Source organism: Pezoporus occidentalis, unplaced genomic scaffold (assembly GCF_034315485.1).
Source record: "Pezoporus occidentalis ecotype Australia unplaced genomic scaffold, CSIRO_AGI_Poc_V1 ctg33, whole genome shotgun sequence".
In the NCBI taxonomy this organism is placed as follows: Eukaryota; Metazoa; Chordata; class Aves; order Psittaciformes; family Psittacidae; genus Pezoporus; species Pezoporus occidentalis.
Genome location: NW_026915268.1, coordinates 6,113,640 through 6,135,450, shown reverse-complemented (window position 1 = coordinate 6,135,450; position 21,811 = coordinate 6,113,640). Strand labels below are relative to the sequence as shown.

The window sequence follows — 21,811 nt, the reverse complement described above, 5'->3', positions numbered from 1 at the left end:
GAGAGTGGTGAGGCGCTGGCACTGGTTGGAATTGGATGAACTTTAAGGTCCCTTCCAACCCAAACCATTCTGTGATTCAGTGGGTGATAACTCCTCCTACCATGGCGCTCCATGGTGGTCCCAGCTCTCCTTTATTGCGAACAGGCTGCAGGTTGTCTCAAACACTCCCTGCTGAGGTTTTCAGCTTGTTGCCATTGATTTCAGACTGTTAAGCAAGGAGGCTTTTTGCCTTTAAAGAGATATTGGTTCTTCTTTAGAAAACATCTTTCTTCCTCCTATTTTAATTACAAAAACAAACCGAAAAGGCTTCTACCTCATTTCTCTGTAAGTGAAGAACTGCTTGTGTGTTGTTGCCTGTTTTTTCCAGAAATACAAATGAAAATGGGGTGTTGCAGAGCAACTGTGGGCCAAGCAGTGACAGGAACGTTTAAATGCACCAAGTCACCCCCTTTTATCCTTACTGAACATTTAGACCTTGACACTGCTCTTAAGCAGAGCTGGTAAACATCAGCTATCTCCATTACAGGTTTCAATAGATAACCACACTCGGAGGCCAATTGGTAAATTTACAATAGCTTGTATAGTGAAGTCCCTCTTGGATAATAATATAGCAGTGTAAATAAGCTAAATAATAACTGCTCTGACTCATTTATTTTTAGTCCTGTTGAGTGTTGGCTCAGAAAACGTTAACATTGATTTTCATCTGCAGAACCTGCCTTTTTATGGCTATGATTGTTACTGAGCTTCCAGCATTTGTCAGGATTTTAACAATTTCAAGCCTCTGATGCACTAAGTGAAGGCAGGAGTTCAGCTCTGTTTTCCCATGCGTTTCCTAAATTTCAATCCCTTTTGACAGCTAAAATAAAAACATTCCATAGGTTTGTCAACCGTCTTCATGCGTTCCCACTGTCGCTGCTAATCGCACGCGTTTTTCTCAGGCTGACATTTCTCTTCCTCAGAAACACTCTCCTAGGCTGGATAATGGATATTTATATGCAAAGCACTCGATTCTGCCAGCAAATGTGCATGCATTTTTTCTGCCTTCACTTCTTCCACTTGGGAAGAACACGGCCTAAAGTTCCCAGTTAACCTCTTCACTGACTTCTTTTTTCCCCAGTGCAATCATTCTAAAGATTAATACCAAAACACTTCTCCAAGTGAGCTGTAACTCTTATGCTAATTGCCAACAATTAGCAATAATCTTCCCCTATAGGCTGGTGATGTGAAATTATTCAGTGATGGCATTCGTGGCGATACTGGAAGCTGATAATACTCCCTGCAACAGGAATGCAGCTGTCTGGACAATTAGCCTGGACCAGCTTATCTGTGAAAACCAGAATAGCAAAGACCTGCTCCCCAAGCAGTTAATAGCTGCTGTGAGATAGCATGAGGTCATTACTTACTATTGCTATGCAGTCTCAGTAATTGTATCCGTTGTGGTTTTACATGACTCCCACCAGCTCCCTGGGGAGACATTCCAGTGAGCAGCGAGGTTTCCCTCTCAGCAAGGATTTCTATTCCCTGCTTTTCATGCTCATTTTTTGCCTTTGCCTAATGTTGTACCACTCATGGTAGCTGATCTGTCACACGTCTGCCATTCATAGAATCCCAGACTGTTTTGGGTTGAAGGGACCTTAAAGCTCATCCAGTTCCAACCCCTGCCATGGGCAGGGACCCCTTCCACTAGAGCAGCTTGCTCCAAGCCCCTGTGTCCAACCTGCCCTTGAACACTGCCAGGGATGGGGCAGCCACAGCTTCTCTGGGCACCCTGTGCCAGCGCCTCAGCACCCTCACAGGGAAGAGCTTCTGCCTAAGAGCTCATCTCAGTCTCCCCTCTGGCAGGTTAAAGCCATTCCCCTTGGCCTGTCCCTACAGGCCCTTGTCCAAAGCCCCTCTCCAGGTTTCTTGTGCTACTCTTGCAGCGTAGGTGGTGATTGAATCACTGCCTCATTGTTTTAAGGCTTGGAGGACACAGGGAATGGGTGGAGGGAAGGATGCTCATGTTCTTATCATGTGGGCAACTCGGTGTGTTTTCCCCATGTCCTAATTTGGAAATAGCTGAACTATTTTAGCTGAAATCTTCTCCAAGCCTGAAATAAGTGCATTTAAGAAAAAAAAAAACAATGCTCGAGGCGTTCCACTCGTGTGGAAAATTTCAGCTGGAAAAGTTAAAAGTTTGACATATTTTTAGGCAAGGGAAAATGGGGTCTTACAACGTTACACAACCCTAAGAATAGCCAGGGCTCCTGACTCTGGCTGAAATATAGGTGAGGTTCTGTGAAACCTTCTTTGAAACCTGCTGCCTGTGCTGGCATCGGGACTCAGCCGCGTTGCTTTGTTCAGCACAACTGTCATGCTGGTTATGCATGTTTAACCTTTAATATACTTGAAATCTAAATTTAACCATGTGGAAAGAATTTTGGATGTGAAAAAAACCTTAAGAAATCTGCTGGCAAGGGAAAAAATTTTGTATTCTCAGCCGGCACTAAATTACCCAGATGCAATTGCTAATGAGCTGAATCTCTTCTATCCAAAAGGAGTTTGCCCTTACAAAAATAGAAGAGAGCGACATAAAAGATGACAGTGGGAAAGAGGCGGTAGCAGAAGATGATGCTGATCCAGAAGACCTGGAAGTGTTTTACCCCACACATCAGTGGCAAACCCTCCGTCCAGGTAACACGCTGAGCATCCCTCTAAACCCGCTCCTGCCAGCACCGACAGGGCCCTGCAGAAACTCCGATGCCTGTTTGTTCCCATGCTGATGATTTCTATTGCTGCTGTTCTGACAAGGAGGTATGGGCCCAGTGACCCGGGACAGGAGACCATCACTGAGCCACTGGCCACAGGAGTGGTGGCTGCAGTGCTTTCAGCTCCCTGGAGCCCGTCGAGTGGGCTGCCAGTCACACTGGAGGGGGTGATGTGTCTCTGTCACTAGCTCGGAAGCCCTTTGTACCCTTGTCAAGGGACAGATTTTCTATCGTTTCCTGGCACATGGTATCCCAGGGCTACTGTGCTCTGGTGTGGGCTGGGGAATGCTGCTCAGTGGCTATCTGATTAAGAACCGTCCATGTAACACCACACAGCTTTTTAACAATGGGTTTTCTGTTCGTTGGCTGTTTGAAATCCAGCTTTTATCCCTATCTGTACATCCCACCAAAAATATCTCTTCCCCTTTTTTGGGTTGGTGTCTTTTATTAGATGTGTATGGGATATGGATGGTGAGGGAACACCAACTGAGCAGGCTGGCTTAGCTGCAAAAACCCATGTGCTGGGAAGGGCTCTGGAGAGGCTAAGCCCATTTAAACACACCCAGCTGCCTGTGTGCACGCATATTTTGGCAATTAGGATGATCAGTAAGCTTGCCTGCCTCTGGGGTCTTGAACAAGGTATTTAATCCACTTGTGCTATGTGTCCTCATGTATATGCAGGTGTAATACCTTCCCACCTCTGAAGGGTGAACTAAGTAGTAATTAATTTTTCTAAAGAGCTCTGAATGTAAGAGCTTTATCCTGTGCTCAGTATTATCATGGAATGAATAAATATGGGATCATTTGTCTTGAAATTTCTGCCAGATATAGCAGAACCACTTTTCTAAATGTAAATCTTTGTATAACAAATGTCTAGCAAAAGCCCTAAATTTCACAAAGCTGCAGTATATACATATATTCCATTTTTGTACCATTATGTATGGAAGGCGTGTGGTGCCCCTGCTCAGTATTCAGACCGGCAGATCCCCACCACCCCTATTGAAGCAGAATATGTATATACCTGCAGACATTAAAAACACCATTGCTAGTTTTCATAGGATCCCAGACTGGTTTGTGTTGGAGGGGACCTTAAAGCTCACCCAGCTCCAGCCCCTGCCACGGGCAGGGACACCTTCCACTAGAGCAGCTTGCTCCAAGCCCCTGTGTCCAACCTGGCCTTGAACACTGCCAGGGATGGGGCAGCCACAGCTTCTCTGGGCACCCTGTGCCAGCGCCTCAGCACCCTCACAGGGAAGAGCTTCTGCCTAAGAGCTCATCTCAGTCTCCCCTCTGGCAGGTTAAAGCCATTCCCCTTGTCCTGTCCCTCCAGGCCCTTGTCCAAAGCCCCTCTCCAGGTTTCCTGCAGCCCCTTTAGGCACTGGAGCTGCTCTGAGGTCTCCCCTTCAGGAGCCTTCTCTTGTCCAGGCTGACCCAGCCCAGCTCTCTCAGCCTGGCTCCAGAGCAGAGCTGCTCCAGCCCTCGCAGCATCTCCATGGCCTCCTCTGACCTCCCTCCAACAGCTCCACATTCCCCTTGTGCTGCTGCCCCAGATCTGGATCAGGACTTAAGGGGGGTGGGGGTGGGGAGGTGGTGTCTCCCCAGAGCGCAGCAGAGAGGGCAGATCCCCTCCCTCAACTGCTGCTTGCGCTCTTGGTTCAGAGGCGCTTTTCCCTTGCTCGGGTGTCTTGTTCCGTGTGATTTTTGTAGCATTTCCATGTTGGGCATGTCCATGTACAGTGAAAGGCTTGTGGAAGTGGGGAGCTTGTCAGCATTCACATAGAAGAATTCTAGTGTCTCGTGTCGAAGGGTTAAATGCTGGCCTGCCTCATTGTGTAGCTGCTACAGATCCTCCTTTCAGGTATGTGTGCAGGTCTGGGGAGGGACATGTCAGGAAGAGGAGTCTTCCTTGGTCTCCGCCTCCTAGCCTGGGCTTTGGCCTTCTCTTGGTTTCTCTGAAGTGAAATCTTTTGTGTGGTTTGTGGATTTTAGCACGTGGTCCCTGAAGCAAGGTTGGGGAAGCTGCTGCCACCACGAGCCCATCCCTGCAGCCTCTGACCTCGAAGGTTTCCCTCTTGCCAGCACAAAGCGATGCTGGGGAGGGAGCTGACCTGCAGGACAAGGGAAGCACCCACCGTGGCTGTGCAAGGGACGTGCGTGTTGGTCCTTGCACATTGGCAGTGTGGCTAATCCAGTGGCTCTGCCTTTTCTGATGGTTTCTGCTGTGATTTCGGTCACCTGCAGCCGAGCACAGTCCTGGCTGATGTGTTCTCAGCACAGTGCTCAGAAGCTTGTATTGTGCTTCCCACTTCTGCTGGATGCCCCACACTGTCTTCCCTTGTATCTGTGCTGCAAATGGGGCCGGTTTCTCCTGGGGAAGGAAATGTTGTGATTTAAAATGTGGATCTTCAGGTTTGAATTGTGGAAGGGAGCTCAGAGTTGTGTTTCTCCTGTTTCAACTTGTTCCTGTTCTTGGGATTTTTGTGCTTCTGTCCAGTCATGCAGTTGCTCATCTTTTATACATGGATTTCCACTTTTGCTCTGCTGTTTTTCTAGTTCCCTGTTGCTAATTGCATCAAACTGTGTTTCCGCTGAGACTGCAGCAGTGTCATCAACCTGTAACCTGTCAAATCCCTCCACCAAATTCAATTGTTCTTGTATATGTAACACTGCTTTGTGCGGTTGCTCCCTCGCTGCCTACAGTGTGAGCTGGATTTTGATCAAGTGCTCTCTTGCACTTCAAGCATGCTTCAAGCTGCTGGAGGTAGCTGGATGCAGACACAGAGAGACAGTTACCCTAAGAATTCTGTTGCCTGTAATCTGGAAGCAAGGAGCTCAGTTGTCTCTTCTGCCAGCCAGGAAGCTGATGGGCTGTTGAAAGGTTGGGGAAACTTCACAGAGTCCTTTAACACTTTGTTAGGCATTGCTTTTTTCTCCCTTGGCACTAAATAATGCATCAGGGTTAGACAGAAAGGATACGTGCACCTTGGAAAATCTTCCAGCACCTCTGTTTTACTTATTTGGAACGCAGAAGGCATTTGCAGGGCTTTTCCTTCTGTTCATGGTGGGAGTCCATAGGAACTTTCAGCCTACAAGTGGGATTGCAATGTCCTTTGAATGGATGTTCACACCCATGGTCACATCACTTCTCATGGTCAGGGAACAGCTCTGCCACAGACACAGAATTCGAAGTTGTGCTTCCTCTGATGTCGTCTTCCTTTCTGACTGTGCTTTTGCCAGAGGATGGTCCCCTTTACAGAGCTGGGAGCTCTGGAGAAGCATGGCAGAGGGGACTTGCTTTTGTTGCTGCCTGTGTTAAGCTCTGCTAAGTGTGTGGAGTCTATCAGCACACAGAACCACCCAATCACTCTGCAAGGTGATGCATTATGGTTATAGCAACCAAAGGCTGATCCTTAGTCTTTGGAATGGCAGAGAAGAATGGAAGGGTTGGATGGTGTTGACTGTCATAGAATCATATAATCATAGGATGGTTTGGGTTGGAAAGGACCTTATGGTCATCTAGTTATAACCCCCCTGCAATGGGCAGGGGTGTCTCACACTAGACCATGTTGCCAAGGCTCTGTCCAACCTGGCCTTGAACGCTGCCAGGGATGGAGCATTTACTTCTCTGGGCAACCTGTTCAGTGCCTCACCACCGTCACAGTTCAGAACTTCTTCCATCAATTTGAGTTTTCTTTGGGGTTCTGTTTATAAAAGCATTTCTTCCACAGTTCCAGGTAGCCTCAAATCTGCCTCTCAGCATCCCAGAGCAAGTGAATGCCTCATTGCCTGGGAATTGGCTACTTTTCTTATTTGGACACCCTGCTTCCCTCTGTTTTGTTTAGCATTCCTGATGATGACTGAAAGTTGAATTGCTCTGGCCAAGTAGTTGTATCACTGACCAGCAGGTTTCCCATCTGGCATTAGGGTGGGAAGTGGTTCCTCTGGGAAGACATTGTGGTGAAGAGAAAGGATCTAAGAGGCAAGGGTTTAACTGGGAAAGAAAAAGGGAGTTAATCTTCTCCTCCTCTGCAGGGCCCAGGACTCTGAGGAGCCCGGGCTGCGCAGTGCTGCTGCAGATGGGCTCTGTCCACCCCTGCAGCAGTACTTCCCTGCTCCCCCGTGCAGCAGAGACTCGCTGACAGTTTGAAGTTGGGAATTCACGTGTCCAGTTTCCAAATTCAGATGGACCAAGTGAGACCCTCACCTGCCCCAGATACCAGAATATTGTCAGTCTGCTCTGCACACTTTCCATGAGAGAGGAGCCCACTGTGGGGCATGGAAAGACTTCCTTTGCTCCAGAGCAAAACCTTGCGTTGGTGATTGAAATGATGCAGTGTTGGATCTCTGATTTGGATCCTGTGTCTCCTGGCCTGTACCTTTTGCTGTGGTTAAACTCCTGGCTTGCAGAGCTCTGTGCTGATACCTGCAGTTACTCTATAGCATTTGTCCTGCTTGGAGTCATTTTCCTAAGTGCCTAATTATATTGCAGTTAAAAAATAAGAAGCCATGGCTGCCACTGTTGATCAAACTGCCAGAGCAGAGTTGATGTGAGCATGCTGTTGTTGCTGCTTCTGTAAAGATGAAACCATCTGAAGTTCAGCGGGGAGCTGATGATACATTGCTTAGCATTTAAATATCCACTGCTCTAGCTTCCACGGAACCTCAGGCGGCTTTCTCTGTCGGTAGCTATCTTTGCTGTTCATGCTTGTCTTGGGTCTTTCCTTGCCTCATTTCCTGCATAAACAAGGTTTTACACATGTGGAAACACAGTTCTGAAAGCAAGAGTTGGCGTTGAGGTCATTTCAGAAGCTGCTTTGAAGGACTTGCTGTGGGTTTGGAAAGAACAGGGGAAGGGATGGGGAATGACTCGCTTGTGGGTCTTTGTCTTTCAAGAGATTTCAGTAGCTGAAGGAGCCAGCACTGCGCTAAGCCCAGGAGAGGTTTGTGAAGCTGGGAGCAGAAGGTAATGGCAGGAGGGACCCCTTTGGCTCAGGAGTCCAGTGGCAGGGTCTGTGGGTGATGTGATGGCTGGTGAGGATTTCCTACACCTTGACAGTGAGTATCTTGCTCCTGCTGTTCACTAGGGTGTCTTAGCTGCGCTGGCTCCTGTTAATTGCTTTGCTGAATTAATGAATCTGTCCAAACCTCTGGCTTCTCAGTGACCCAGACCTATCTCAAACAGTTGTGTGCAGGTCTCTGAAATATTTATGTCAGCACAGTCAAGAGGGGCCTGTGAAATACAGCATTAAGACACCAGGGTATGCTCGTTTCTGCAAAGCTTGACGTTTGTAATCCAGGAAATAGGAGCCTCATCAGATCAGCACAGATTTGCATGAAGAGGAAAGGCAAATGGGATTTGAAAGCCCTCATTTATACCAGATGAAATGCTGCTTTTCCAGGTTCTTTATATAAAATAACTTGTTACTGATGTGCAAAGGGGAAAAAAAAAATCTCGGCTGTGGAGTTATTATAATCTTCTCTGGCCAGCAAGAGAGAGAGCTGCAGGGTGATTGCAGCAGGTAGGAAAGCCCAGGCAGTCTTGAGAGCAATTTCAAATGTTCAGTGCTTGGACCTGCAGTTATGGCCACTAGTAGCAAACCCTCTGTCTGTTTTCCATCTGACCTGTTGCATATGAGGCTTTTGGTACCTTAAGTGTATCTTGTGCCTGTCCTCCTTTTTATTGCCATCTGCCCTCAAGCTCTCCTCTCTCAGATTCCCCATTCTCCTGGGCTTTCCCTGACTTCATGCTTCCACTGATATCTCAATGTCGTCACAGGGTACACGGTCTCCTTGAGCTTGTGTTGAATTCCTTGGGCTTGTGTTGAATTCTCCCTTTTGCTGAAGGTCTTCTCTGATAGAAGTGCCAGGGCTGAAGCTTCATAGGCTGCTTTGGCTCTGGTGTGTGGCACTGGAGGGCAGACCCGTCAAACAGAGCAAATTCTCTCCAAGGCTTAGTCCTGTGTAAGAGGAATAACAGTTTCCCTGCTGCTGGTAAGAGGGCAGGATTAGGAATGCTTGAGAGACACTGGGACAGCATGCAGATGGCTGGTATCTCAACCCTCTGTGGGAGCAGGGAGTGTTTGAAGGATGCCAGCTTTTGGATATGGAGATTTTGTCAGTATGAGCCCCTTGCCCTCTGGCTCAGTTGTGCAGATGAGGGCTGTGCCGTTACCTGTCTCCAGCCTTGCTCTGCATTATCCGCTTGGATTTTCTTCGCCAGCAGGTTCCCTGAGCTGGGAAGTTGGAGGGCAACTTCCAGGGATGCACACCCAGCCCATGTCATGCTGTCTCTTCAGTGTGCAGACAAGGGGAGCAGGCTGGGCTCCTGGCTGTGAGGCATGGGTTGATCTGGGAGCTGGTGCTAGCATCCCAATGAGATGCCAGTGCAGGTGATGCGGACAGCATTATAGCCTTGGATCTGTGTAGTTGAAACACTTGGGAAGCATCATGAATGATAGTGGGCTGGGTCCATGGGCACAAAGCTGACTTTTTCCAGCAGAGGCTTTATCATTCACACTAAGAAATCACAGAATCCCAGCCTGGTTTGTGTTGGAAGGGGCCTTAAAGCTCGTCCAGTTCCAACCCCTGCCATGGGCAGGGACACCTTCTGCTAGAGCAGGTTAATCTCAGTCTCCCCTCTGGCAGGTTAAAGCTTCAGCAGCCCCGCATCCCTCTTGTGCTGTTGCCCCAGAGCTGGATCAGGACTGAAGGGGAACTCTCCCCAGAGCACAGCAGAGGGGCAGGATCCCCTCCCTCAACTGCTGCTCATGCTCTGGAGGTCCAGCCCAGCACATGGAAGCTGTAGCAAGTAACAAATTTATGGACATGTACATTAAAATAAGTTAGACTTCCATTTCATAAAAACCACTCTGCTTATCTAATTTGACAAGTGCAGTAATGTAGTTTTGATTATATATTTTGTGGCATGTTGTAAATGCAGTATGTGTGTGTATGTATAGGAAAATTATAATAATGTTGAGACCTCAGAGCTATATAGTTCCTGGTACTAAATCATTCCTGGGACCTGAGTGAAAATGTGTTTCCTTGTGTTTTCTGCCTGCTTCACCATGACCTGGGAGGTTTTGCAGCCGTTGTTTTCCAAGCACATCCATGGAGGGTATCGGGTTCAGTGTTTGTGAAATGACCCTTTTTCCCAAAATGGTCTGTTTTTCCCCAAAATGCAGATAAACCTTGTGCTGTCTTCTGTTATTTCACGAACTGCCAGTATCCTGGCACTGCCAGTGAGAAAAAACTCTACATGTCCTATATGGATTGCCCAGGTTCAGGAGCAGGATGGGGCTGAGATGGGTTTTTTGTGTGTTGGGGTGAATACTGTTCCTTCCTGGCTGTGGTGTTACTGGTTTCATTAAACAAGCTGGTTATAAAAGTCTGCTGCAGTGATACATGTACAGCCAAATACTAAATGATGCTTCTGAGCAGCTGAGATGAAAGTTTGCAGCTTCACTAACGCATAGTCCTGGGCTTGGATTTTGGGCACAACCCAGACAGGCGTGTAACCGTCACCAGACAAATGGTGACTCCTCTTACCTGTGTGCATGACTCTGGGCTCCGCAGTGTGTTACGGGTTAAGTGCAGTGGTTACGCACCAGGAGATGGAGGAGTTTGAGTCAAGTGGTGTTTTTTTTTGGTGCAATAGGAGCAGGTTAAGCAGCATTTTTCAAAATATATTTGAACTTTGCTTTAATGATGCTCTGCCTGGTGTTATTATAATGTAAATGTAGCATTAGCGAAGAGAATAAGTACATCAGCTGTGTAGCAGGAGACATAAGCAGTGGGAATCGTTCACATGGTTAAATTTACATTGTTTGGAAGGGGAAAAGTGCTTTGAAAGAAGAGAGACTGTTTCCCAGGGAAGACATCTCTCATTCCTCTCTTTTATCTTCTTTCTGCCAAGCCAGAGATGCTGTGAGAGCACGAGCTCCTGGGAGATGTTTAAATGTGTGCTGGGTGATGAGGAATATCTTGCCACGGCTTTTATGTGCAAGTGGAGCTGTATTTTCTGCAATAACGTTAATAACCTTTGTGTGACTGTTTAGAAGGATGAACCTCATTAAAGAAGAGGTATTTAATAACAGGCCTATTTTTATCTCTGTCTTTATCTAGCAGTCTGCACATTTATTTCAAGCCTGTAACAGTGCTTTGGAAGAAAAATTGTTTCCCTCCTGAAAACGTTTTGGGAGTGCATCCAGCCTAGGTTAACTTGAATTTCCTAGCTGAGTATGTTCCCTCCCACTTCCAGAGCAAACAAGCCATTCTGTGAGCTTGGGTTGTTTTCTGGGTATTATGGCAAAGTGCTTTTCAGATATTGTGACTTGGGTTCCAGAGGCACTGAAACGGTTCTGAAGGTTTGACCCAGTCAGAGCAACACCCTCGCACTTCAAATGCACGACCTTGTTCTGTGGGATGAGCATCCAGGCATTGCAGTGCATGCTTGTTTAGCCATGGCTTGGACCTCCATCCCCGTGAAACACCAGAGGTTGCTTCTGTGGCCAGGGAAGCGTTGAACTCCCACCAAGGCATCATTGGAGATGCTGGAGATCAGGTGAGCTGCACACTGTGAGCTCAAAGCTGCAGGGTATCATAGGATCCCAGACTGGTTTGGGTTGGAAGGGACTTTAAAGCTCACCCAGCTCCAACCCCTGCCACGGGCAGGGACACCTTCCACTAGAGCAGCTTGCTCCAAGCCCCTGTGTCCAACCTGGCCTTGAACACTGCCAGGGATGGGGCAGCCACAGCTTCTCTGGGCACCCTGTGCCAGCGCCTCAGCACCCTCACAGGGAAGAGCTTCTGCCTAAGAGCTCATCTTGGTCTAACCTTTCCTGTCTCTGTGTTACTGAAACAGCTTCCTTTAGCATGTCAAGAAAGCTTCTGAGTCAAAAAGTAACATACATCTCTATTTCTCCAGCTCTGCTTTACCAGCATAAGCTTGGGAAAGAAATGTATTCTCCTTGGGTCTGTCCTGATGTTCTTGTAGAACTAATCCCTATTTATTGCAAGAACTCTTACAACAGTACATTCATGTTTAATTTTTTATGCTGTGTTTACATTTTGGAAGGAGTAAGTGTGCTGCTGGTGGTGGAAACTCTCATTAACAACATTTCTGATTCAAAAGCTCTTTCTTCAGCCCAGAGATGCTTTTTCCTCTCTCCTGATTTTGTGCCTGCTCCTTAAGACTGCAGGAAGTTTTGCTGGGGTCATTCACTTGCAACAGGATGTTATGTGAATACTGAATTAATGTATGCAGTCTGCCACTTGGTATTGCTTCTCTTCTGCTGCTGGAGATCTCCCAGGGCTGCAAAGACCTTGAAAGCTGCAATGCCAACAACAGGAATGTGCCTGTGATCCTGCAAAGTAAAAGGGGAAACATGAGGCCGTGTGTGTCTCCCAACACTGCAGGGTGTGAATAAATAAATCTAAACAATTTACATTCTAACCCCAGATCAGGTTTTATTTTTAGGATTTGTCATTCAGCCCAAGTGAAACCTTTCCCTTTATGTCTGGTGGCGCTTCTAAAAGTGCCTTTAAGTTATCACTGAGACAGTGCTTTAAGATGCATTTGCATTTTGATATAATTTGCCCTGTCCAACCTAGCCTTGAACACTGCCAGGGATGGGGCAGCCACAGCTTCTCTGGGCACCCTGTGCCAGCGCCTCAGCACCCTCACAGGGAAGAGCTTCTGCCTAAGAGCTCATCTCAGTCTCCCCTCTGGCAGGTTAAAGCCATTCCCCTTGGCCTGGCCCTACAGGCCCTTGTCCAAAGCCCCTCTCCAGGTTTCCTGCAGCCCCTTTAGGTACTGGAGCTGCTCTGAGGTCTCCCCTTCAGGAGCCTTCTCTTGTCCAGGCTGACCCAGCCCAGCTCTCTCAGCCTGGCTCCAGAGCAGAGCTGCTCCAGCCCTCGCAGCATCTCCATGGCCTCCTCTGGGCTCACTCCAAGACCTCCACATCCCTCTTGTGCTGTTGCCCCAGAGCTGGATCAGGACTCTGGTTCTCCATGGTTTTGCATGAGGACCTCCTGATGCTTTGCACAGAGCTTGCCATGGTATGAGTCAAGTGCTTGTTGGCAGGGCTTCTCTGCTGTTCTCAGCATGCTTCTCCTGCAACGGCTGCTCCATGGCTGCAGCGCTTCCATTGGCAGAGCAGGAACTCAGATACCTTCCTGCTGCATGGCCATGAGCCCTGTGGAGCCAGCACACCCAAGAGATGAGGAGGCAGTGTGTATTCACCAGGGCAGTGCTGGTGTAGTCATTTAGCCCTGTTCACACCACCAAAGCCTTACATTGAGTGGAGATGTGTGTGTTTGGGGGGGTTAACCCCAACTGTTAGCTTGTCAGGTACGATTTGCAACACTGGCAGCTGGGGAGAAAAACTGTTATTAAGTGTAATGCGGCACCTTGGATACAGAAAACATGGGGAGACAATAAATATAGACTTCCATAATGTCATTTTATGGTGTCACTCTTCAGAATTTATTAAGGCTTAGCTGCAGTGCTGCCTGCAGCTTCTTCTGGTTGATCAGTAAATTCTGTTCATTATCTCCAGCGCTTGATTTGACCTACTGTGTCATAAAAAAGAGGGAATATTGGAGGCACTGGGGCACCCCATTTACCTTCTTTGGCAGCTGGGATTTTTGGTGTAACTCCAGCTTTTCTCAGGGTTGCTGCTCACACCCCAGTCAGTGCTCGGTTGTGCAGATGGACCCAAAATGTGAAGTATTGCTTGATGAGAGCACTGAGAAATGCAGGCACTGGTGACCTGCCTTAATCAGCAGGAAGAGGAGAGCCATAGTGAGGAGGGATGCAGCTGTCTCCTTGGAGTGAGTTCCCATGTGGTTATCCCACCCTGGCACTGCTCCGGGGTGTGGACGCTCTTGAACAGGCTGAGGGTGACTGGAGGTGGGTGGCAAAGGTGACAAGTACTTAACTGCAGAAAGGTGGTTGCTAAAGCCAAGGGCTCACAGAAGAGTTTGCTGTCACCTTACTGCTGGTGTTGCCACTCATTTGCTGTCAGGAGCTTGCTGCTTGGTGCTGAGCACTGCACTGGTGTTTTTGAAGAGCTCCTCAGTCTACAGATGAAATTGTGCCTGTTTGTCCCATTTTCTTGTCAAGCACAGATCACAGCAGCAGTGGGTTTGTGTACCTTTACCCCTGGCCTCACTATTTAGCTCTCCAGGATGGAAGAGAATGAGTTCAGGCCCAACCTTCTGATAATTTGTTGTGTTCCTTGTGCTTAAGGGCAGAATTTAAGTTGCCAAAAGCAGATGTTTGCTTGCTCCTTTTTTAGCTCACAAAGTACTTTCTGCATGCTTGATTGATGGATGTCCCTGTTACATTAATAGTTGGGCTTCGCAGAAAGCTGTTATTACCAGGAGAATCTGGTGTGGGTTTCAGTTTTTCTTCTTGCATTGAAAATCCATTATTAATGTCTTTTTGAGGAAAAAAAGAAAAAGAGGCTTCAATTCAGACATTTTACTTTGCTTTCTCAGGCTCCTTCGTAGCTGTCTTCTCTGAGGCAGTTTTAAAATCAATATTACAAGTGTCCTTTATGTTTTACTGTGTGGTTGAGGGTTGCCGCATCTTGCTATTGATTTCTGATTGTGTTGCAGGACATTTGGGTGCGTGCAGATTGCCACGTGATGGATTACTGTCATCCCAGTCATCACTGAGTTGGGAAGCACAAATGGGAAAGAGCAGCAACAGAAGTGTTCTGTGTAGGGAGGGTTTGCACATGCTTCAAGCTCTTGTGCAGCAGCATGATGAGCAGTCCTGCTCCACGGCTTTCCAGGCAGGTATGGACATGTCTGTTGGTTGACCTGCCCATGGGCAGGCTGCTGCCAAGCCTTTTGTGCACGGCCCTCAAGCCAGCTCCCTCTCTGCCAGATGCTTTGGTTGCAACAATATGTAGGTGATTTGGATATACAGTGAATTGCTGCCAATTGGATTGGGTTTATCTTCTTAGAATGCATCTTGCAGAGAGGTAAAACTTGCTGTGCTTCGTGGAGGCCAGTTTTGGTGTTTAAGGAATCATAGAGTCATAGAATGATTTGGGTGTGAAGGGGCCTTAAAGCTCATCCAGTTCCATAATTATGGCCACCTTCTACTAGACCAAGTTGCTCAAAGCCTCATCCAGCCTGGCCTTGAATTAGTTGTAGTTTATCCATTCATGCTGGGAAATCATAGAATCCCAGGTTCAAAGGGACCTCAAGGATTATATGGTCCAACCTTTCTTAACAAAGCATGACATAGACTAGATGTTTACCCTCTCCAGCAGTGGGGAGTCACCACTTCTCTGGAGAGATTATTCCAGTGGCTGATTGTTTTAATCATGAAGTTTTTCCTCATGTCCAGTCAGAATCTCCCCATCACCCCTTGTCTTTTCCATGGGACTTTTTGTACAAAAAGTCTCCATCTTCTTTGTAGCCACCCTTTAAATACTGGAGCTTTAAATCCTGTGGACCAGAGCAAAAAGAAGGCAGAGGCACTGGTGCCGTGTCTCTGGAGGAGCAGCACAGGGTGTGGGTGTTCTGAACATGCCTGCAGGAGGCACAGGCAGCCCAAGATCTCCCTGGGCCCCCAGTGCTGCTGTCTGCTGGAGCTGGTGGTTGGGAGGGGTGACATGTACAACCGTGGGCAGGCTCCGACCTTGCTGCTGGGACCTAGTTAGCAATTCTGTTGATGTTCTGGAAAGGAAAATGTAATTCAGGCCACCTTCTCCTCCAAGCTGACCCTGAGAATCTGGGAGGAGAACAGCTACTGAATAATTAGGGGCCTTTTTTTTTCCCTTTGTGCTGGAGTTACTGCTCAGTGTTGAACTGTGCTGTAAAGTGTCATTCGTTTCCTTGAACGCATCGGTCCAAGTGTACTTTGTGTTAATACAGTGCCATAAATTGCAGGCTTATTAATCACAGCATGCCGCAGCGCATCACTGTCTCGCCGTATTCCGTGGGTGCTGTGGCTGGTGCGACCCCTGTGGCCCTGGCCAAAGGGTGAACGTGGTGGCTGGAGCGCTGCCCTGTACTCCTGTGCTTCTTTTAGCTTGTGCTTTATGTTGGCACAGCTCTCACCCTGTAAGCTCCAGCAGCATTTGCTAGCATTGCCACTACTGCGGGGAGCAGCCACACTGCTGTGGAGGAGAGCAACCAAGATGCACCCGGGAAGAAGTGGCTTTGTCACAGCAGAGTTTTGACACACCTCATCCCTGCTCCTGCCGTTACGTTTTGGGTCCGTAGGGGTCCTGGCTTTGCAGTAAATCCCTTGAGCCTGAGCTCCTGCGCAGGGCTGCGCTGCAGGATGTGCCGTGTGATGATGCTGTGTCTCCGTCTCCGTGGCAGAGCTTTCAGCCTTCCTGGCAATGTAAATTCTCCTGGCTGCATTCTAAAATAACACTGAGATATTGATTTATCTTTGAGAGGATTTCCTTCCCGAGGGACATTTCTGGCTGGTTTAATGATTTAGTTCCTCTGCAAGTGCAGGATCCGGAGCGGAGCAGAGCACAGCCACCCTCCTGCCCTGCGCCTGCAGCCCAGGGTTGTGCTCCCGCCTCTTCCTCTTCAAGCCCATTTCCATTCCAAAGCTGGCATGAGGTTATGCTGCTGTTCCTGCAGGGACAACTGCGAATAAAAGGGCATTTTCAGCTTTCACTGTGGGTCTTGGACTAGCCTTTATGCCGTGGCACCAGCGTTGTTATCTTAGACTTGTTGCAAACAGCTCTGAGACTGGCACATGGGAAGCATGAAGCTGTGCCAGCATTAATGCACCCAGGCTCCTGAGAGCATCTGAATTCCCTGAAGTGGGATGTGATGGGAGCTGGATCATGCAAACACCTCTTTTCCTAAAGGTGCAGGGTACAGCCTCTCTTTGCTTTCTGCTGACTCGCCCTTGGAGCATCTCTGAAAATCAGGCCAGGCAAGTTCACGTGCAATCTCGTGCTCGTACTCCTGAGGAGGCAAAGCTAATTCTCTACTTTAACTCCCACTTTTCTCCCCGAAGCCCTGAAATGGCAGTCCACAGGTTCTGGGTCATCTGGTGAGCCTTTAGGAGTTGGGTTGGATGTTTTACCTACCGTCTGTGGAAGGGAAGTGGCATGCTCTGTGTCCCTGGGTGCCTGTCTCCAGCCATGGCCCATCTAAAGCATCTCCCTGTGGGTTCCCATATCTAACCACCCAGTGGATCTGGATCCCATCTCAGCTGCAGCATACACAGCAATGAAATGTGAGGCTGCTCACATGGTTATAAGCCAGCATCCCCTGGTTGGGCCCAGGGAGAATGACAATTTATTTGCCTGTGAACCAAGTGTGCCACAAATTCTTTCCCTAGTGATCTACCTGTGTGATAAAACAAGGCCTTAGTGTCTGTCTGAAGTATTGCAGTGGTGACGAGTTTTTTTGACAATAAGGCTATCACTGATGACTGCAATAGCTATAGAAACCTAGCTTTAAATTGAAGCTTCAGGAAACACTATACCAATGTTCTCTCCAAGACTGCTTCTTATTTCAGTTTTTATTATTCAAATTCATTCTCACTATAGCTTGGCAGTGTAGCTGGCAGATGGGCTTCTCCAATATGTTCTGCTAGTCTCATAGAATCCCAGGCTGGTTTGTGTTGGAAAGGACCTTAAAGCTCATCAAGTTCCAACACCCTGCCATGGGCAGGGACATCTTCCACTAGAGCAGCTTGCTCCAGGCTTCGTCCAACCTGGCCGCTTCTTAAGGTCTCCCCTTAAGGAGCCTTCTCCAGGCTGACCCAGCCCAGCTCTCTCAGCCTGGCTCCAGTGCAGAGCTGCTCCAGCCCTCACAGCATCTACATGGCCTCTGGATGGGTTTGCCTATGTTGTATATGTCTTACCTTTTCAATATCAGCCTTGACTGAGTTATAAACACAGAAGCTGAAGACAGAAACAGAGATTCCTGAGACCTGGTCATAAAGACCCATTCTTGAGCTTCTCAGCCTTCCCCTTGGAAATAGATTCTCTTTTCCCCTGTTTTTCCTCCTATTGCACAAGTTTAGGTTTCTGCTGCTTTTTTCCAACCATGGCCAGTTTAGACCTCCTGCTTCTCACACTGGTGTTGGTCCTGATGGATTAGCCCTCCCCATAGAGCAGTTGTGTCCTTCTCATGCCTCCGTGTTGTTGGGTTCTTTGGGGGTGGTTCTCCCTGCCCTAACATTCATCTGTGGTGGCCATCTCAACAGTCAGTAGGGAGAGGAAGAGATGCTCTTTGAGAGTGACAGATGTGGAAGACTGCTGCAGTTAATGATGTTCTGGAGGTGTTAATCTCTGTCATAGTAAAGAAGCTGATGGTTCTCTGCTCAAAAAGGTATTAGATGCCTAAAATTCCTCAGGATAAATATCATTGTCAGTTCCTTTTGTCAGGTTCTCAATTCTCCTGGGGTCATCTCCCTCATCCTTCTCTGCATTCTGCATTGATCTTCTCTGAACCTAGATAAGCCTTCAGTATCCTAGCTGGGTTTTCTGGTGTAACAAATCCACCTGTGGGATGACAGCTATTGAATAGGTTGCAGTGACATTATGAAGTAGTGTAGGCTTGGCGATAAATAACTTGGTGAGTAAGAGAGGGATTAAAACTGGCTTTTGTAAATAATCTTTCTGTTGGATGTTGACTTGGTGACATGGTGAGACCCAGGGCACTGGAGCCTGGCATGGTGCTTGACAGCTGAGATAATCAGAGTGTGGCTGGACACCTTTGATTGCCTGCCTGGACCTTTGTGGGATTAAACTCTCTAAAGTGCTACAGTTCACAGAATCGAGCCCAGCATCAGAAAATAGGTAAGTGCTTCCTATTGAAGCACTGAGCACGTGCATCAAGCTGCACCGAGGGGGTGTGGTAGTGCAGAAGAAGAGCCTGGCTCAAAGCTGGAGATAAGGGTTTGCTTATGAAGTGAAAACATGTGGTTTTGCCAGTTTTATGAAAGGGCAACCCTTCCTTCTCTTTGCCTGCTATTATTTCTCTCCTGGTGTATTTTCTGCTGATGCAGTGCAAGTGGGAGAGAAGCCTTTGCAGAGAGGGAGGTGGAAGGGCACAAGCACTTGTTGCTAGGGGCCCTTTGCCATACGAAGCTTTCCTATATTGGCAGCAGCAGGAGAGCTATCAACAGATGCTACAGCAGTGGCTCCCGTCAGAGAGGCACCATATGTCCTCTCCCGAGCCCTCCTTCCCTAAGAGTCCTCCTCCCCAGGCACCTCTCTCGCATCCGCCTTCGCTTCCATCGCTTGCTGCCTCGGAGCATGCCAGGAAGCCGCAGCGCCTCGCAGGAGGTACATGCTCTGCCCTGTGTGTGAGAGCCAGCTCTCTTGTCCTCATCTTGCCACAGGAAGGTCGAGGTTTGGTGGGATTTCAGGCAGGCAGCGAGCTCAGGCTGGGCTATGTGCAGAACACTCTTGGCCACCGGTGATGGCAGGAACGAGTTAAACAGACACATTGCGGCTGGGTGTCTTGCCTGTCACTGCGGGTTCACCTTCTTTTCCCTCCTCTTCTGCTCCCCCACTGCTGGAGGCGAAGCCCAGCACAGGCAGTGGGTGGGTTTGGCAGGAGGTGGTAGGAGCCAGAGCATGGAGCTCGCAGGGTGCTGCCGGTTTGAATAATCGGGCTCATGGTCCCTGGTGCTGGCGGATCAATGGAGGGAACACAAATACCAGTGCCATGGGAGAGCTGGGTGGGTTGAAACTGGCAGTGGTGAGTGGTTGTCCAGCTGAGTGTCCGCGTTTAACTGATGCTTTCACATGTCTAACCAAGCATTACTCATTGGAAAGCCCCTTCCTTGCGTTGCTTTGTTCTCCGCTAGCTGCGGAAGGAGGGATTTGATTCTGGCATCACTTCTAAAACATTTTAATTGTATCTGCCAAAGGAAACAAATTGCAGAGAAGACCTCTCAGCATTAGGACAAAAGAGTGCCTCTAAATCCCTTTTCAGATAAACAAATGTTTGGGCTGTAGGCCTGATGGATGGTGTTTAAAGGCATGGTTATTACTGCAGCAAGCAAGTGGTTGGCATTGAAAATCATAGGATGCAAGAAGGAAAAGTTCTCCCAAGGTTTGCTGTGGGCATGTTTTCTCCCTGTAATCCTGATTGTGAGGAGCACTTGCAACCCCTAGTCTACAGTGATCTCCATGGATTAGCCATGGAAAACCAGTAGCCCAGCAAGCACCAATAAGTCGCTTTTCTCTTGCTAAATAAGAAACCGGAATTGGAACAGCCCTTTCTCTGCACCCTGTTCACATAGGGTTCAAGCCCAGCAGAAAGCAGCAGTGCTGCTTTGGGACATGAGGAGCATGGGCAGGAGCAGAGACTGTGGCACTTTGTGTTGGGATGTGTCAGTGGGGTGATGTCGGGGTTTCCCAGGGATGGCTTTGCTCCAGCAGCAGTGCTGGGCATTGAACTGGGAACAGCTTCACCTTGGTGAGCTTGGAAGTGTTTTAGATGGCTTCTGTCCACTGCAGTGTGGATAAAGTTGGTGTTGGAGAAGATGACGTATTTAAACATCACTGTTTTGACAGACCAAATTGCAGGGTATTTATTAGCATAGCTGGGAATATTATATGAAGATTTGTCAAACTAACCAGGTAGAGCATCTTATGTGGAACATCCTTGATTTTGTTGAGGTTTTTCTAACTGTTGGTTCAGTCTGTCCACAACTGATCCCATTCAGGCATTTCTGGAAGACACTGGTGTGAGCTGCTGCTGAGAACTCAGTGGCTGTGCCCTGGGGATCAGGCTCTTCCTGCTGCTCGGTATTTGTCGCATGCTCTGGGAGGCAGAAGAAAACAGCAGGTTCAGTTGTTTGCTTGTGCTGTAAGGACAGAACTCTCTCGTGGCTTCCTCCCTAACTGGAGGAAGGGGAGGACGTCTCTTTATCCTTGTCCATCCTGTGCACAGCAGGATCTTTTAGCAGGGTACAATGATAGGATGCAATGATCATGATAAAACCAGCCTGACACCATCAGGACTTCTCATTTGCAGGCAGAGGCAGGTGGCCCTGGGAGAAGTGGGATGGCATTGCCCATGGTGGGTCATGGCAGGGGTTCCTCCAGCATCTCATCCCCTATGGATGCTGCAAGTATGTACTTAATGAACAGTTTATGAACATGGCAAACACACAGTGATTATGAGAGAGTTTTCTCTATAATTACAGAAGTAATTAGAGCCCCTGCTATCACTGATGGTTTGGACCTGAGAAATCAGAGGCAGTGACCAGGATGGGATGTGCTGTGCCTGACAGGCAGCTGTGGGTTTCCCAGCAGAAGTACAGAACTAGTGGCATTAAGAGATGCACACAAGGAGGCTTTGTAAAGCATTTCATCAGCATTGTAGGAGTTTCTACTTGAATCATGGACGTGGGTGCCACAGCTTTCTTGTCGCTGGCACAGTGAGTAAGGTGCCCTGGGAAACACCGGGGGAAGCTTCCAGGCCTCATGCTGTTAAACCTCTCTGGAAGAGGTCATATATAGCATATTGATGACCTTGTCCAGTGGTACTTAATTGGGAAGAGCAGTGAGTGTCAGGAGGCAAACTAATACAAAAGGCAGTAGATGAATGGAAAAGGGGCAGGAAATAGCAAAATGCGATTCAGGCTCTGGGCTTTCTTTTCCCATCCGTAATCCACCTCTTCTTGACCCGTGCTTCTGCACAGCCTCCCTTCCTTTTGTGTGTAAAAATGTTCTGTTTTGAGATAACAAGCAAGCCAAGGAGTGGCATGACTCACCTGGAGAGAGAACGCCAAACCCTGCCGCCAGGCATTCCTGTTTCCTTGCTCACAGTGCTACCTGGGATACCAGAGCCAGAGTTGAGCCCATCTCACTGGGGCTTGTTCCTCGGTTTTCCTAAGCCCAGCATTCAGCGTGAGAAGTGGCAGCATCTTCCTGCAGCCAGGGCACTGTGCTTGTGTGAATCCTGTCCTCTCCCCAGGCAGGAGCAGGATTGTGTCCTATACATGCTAACATGGGATGCGCCAGTCTTTCCCAGGTACCCACCTCCTGGTGCTGGTAGTGCCAGCGACCACATAATCCCAGACTGGTTCCGGTTGGAAGGGACCT

The 21,811-nt window shown here is 48.3% G+C and overlaps 1 protein-coding gene across 5 annotated transcripts in view; it reads left to right on the top strand.

Moving 5' to 3' along the window:
* Positions 1–21,811, top strand: part of SIL1 (SIL1 nucleotide exchange factor) — a 198,853-nt gene that overhangs the window by 126,206 nt on the left and 50,836 nt on the right. For 4 of the 5 annotated variants that reach the window (XM_062629274.1, XM_062629273.1, XM_062629272.1 and 1 more), the window contains exons 3-4: positions 2,538–2,673; positions 14,370–14,552. In XM_062629274.1, coding sequence (XP_062485258.1) covers positions 2,538–2,673; positions 14,370–14,552 — 319 coding nt within the window. The remainder of the gene's footprint in view (positions 1–2,537; positions 2,674–14,369; positions 14,553–21,811) is intronic. The other variant, XM_062629275.1, reaches the window with a different exon arrangement.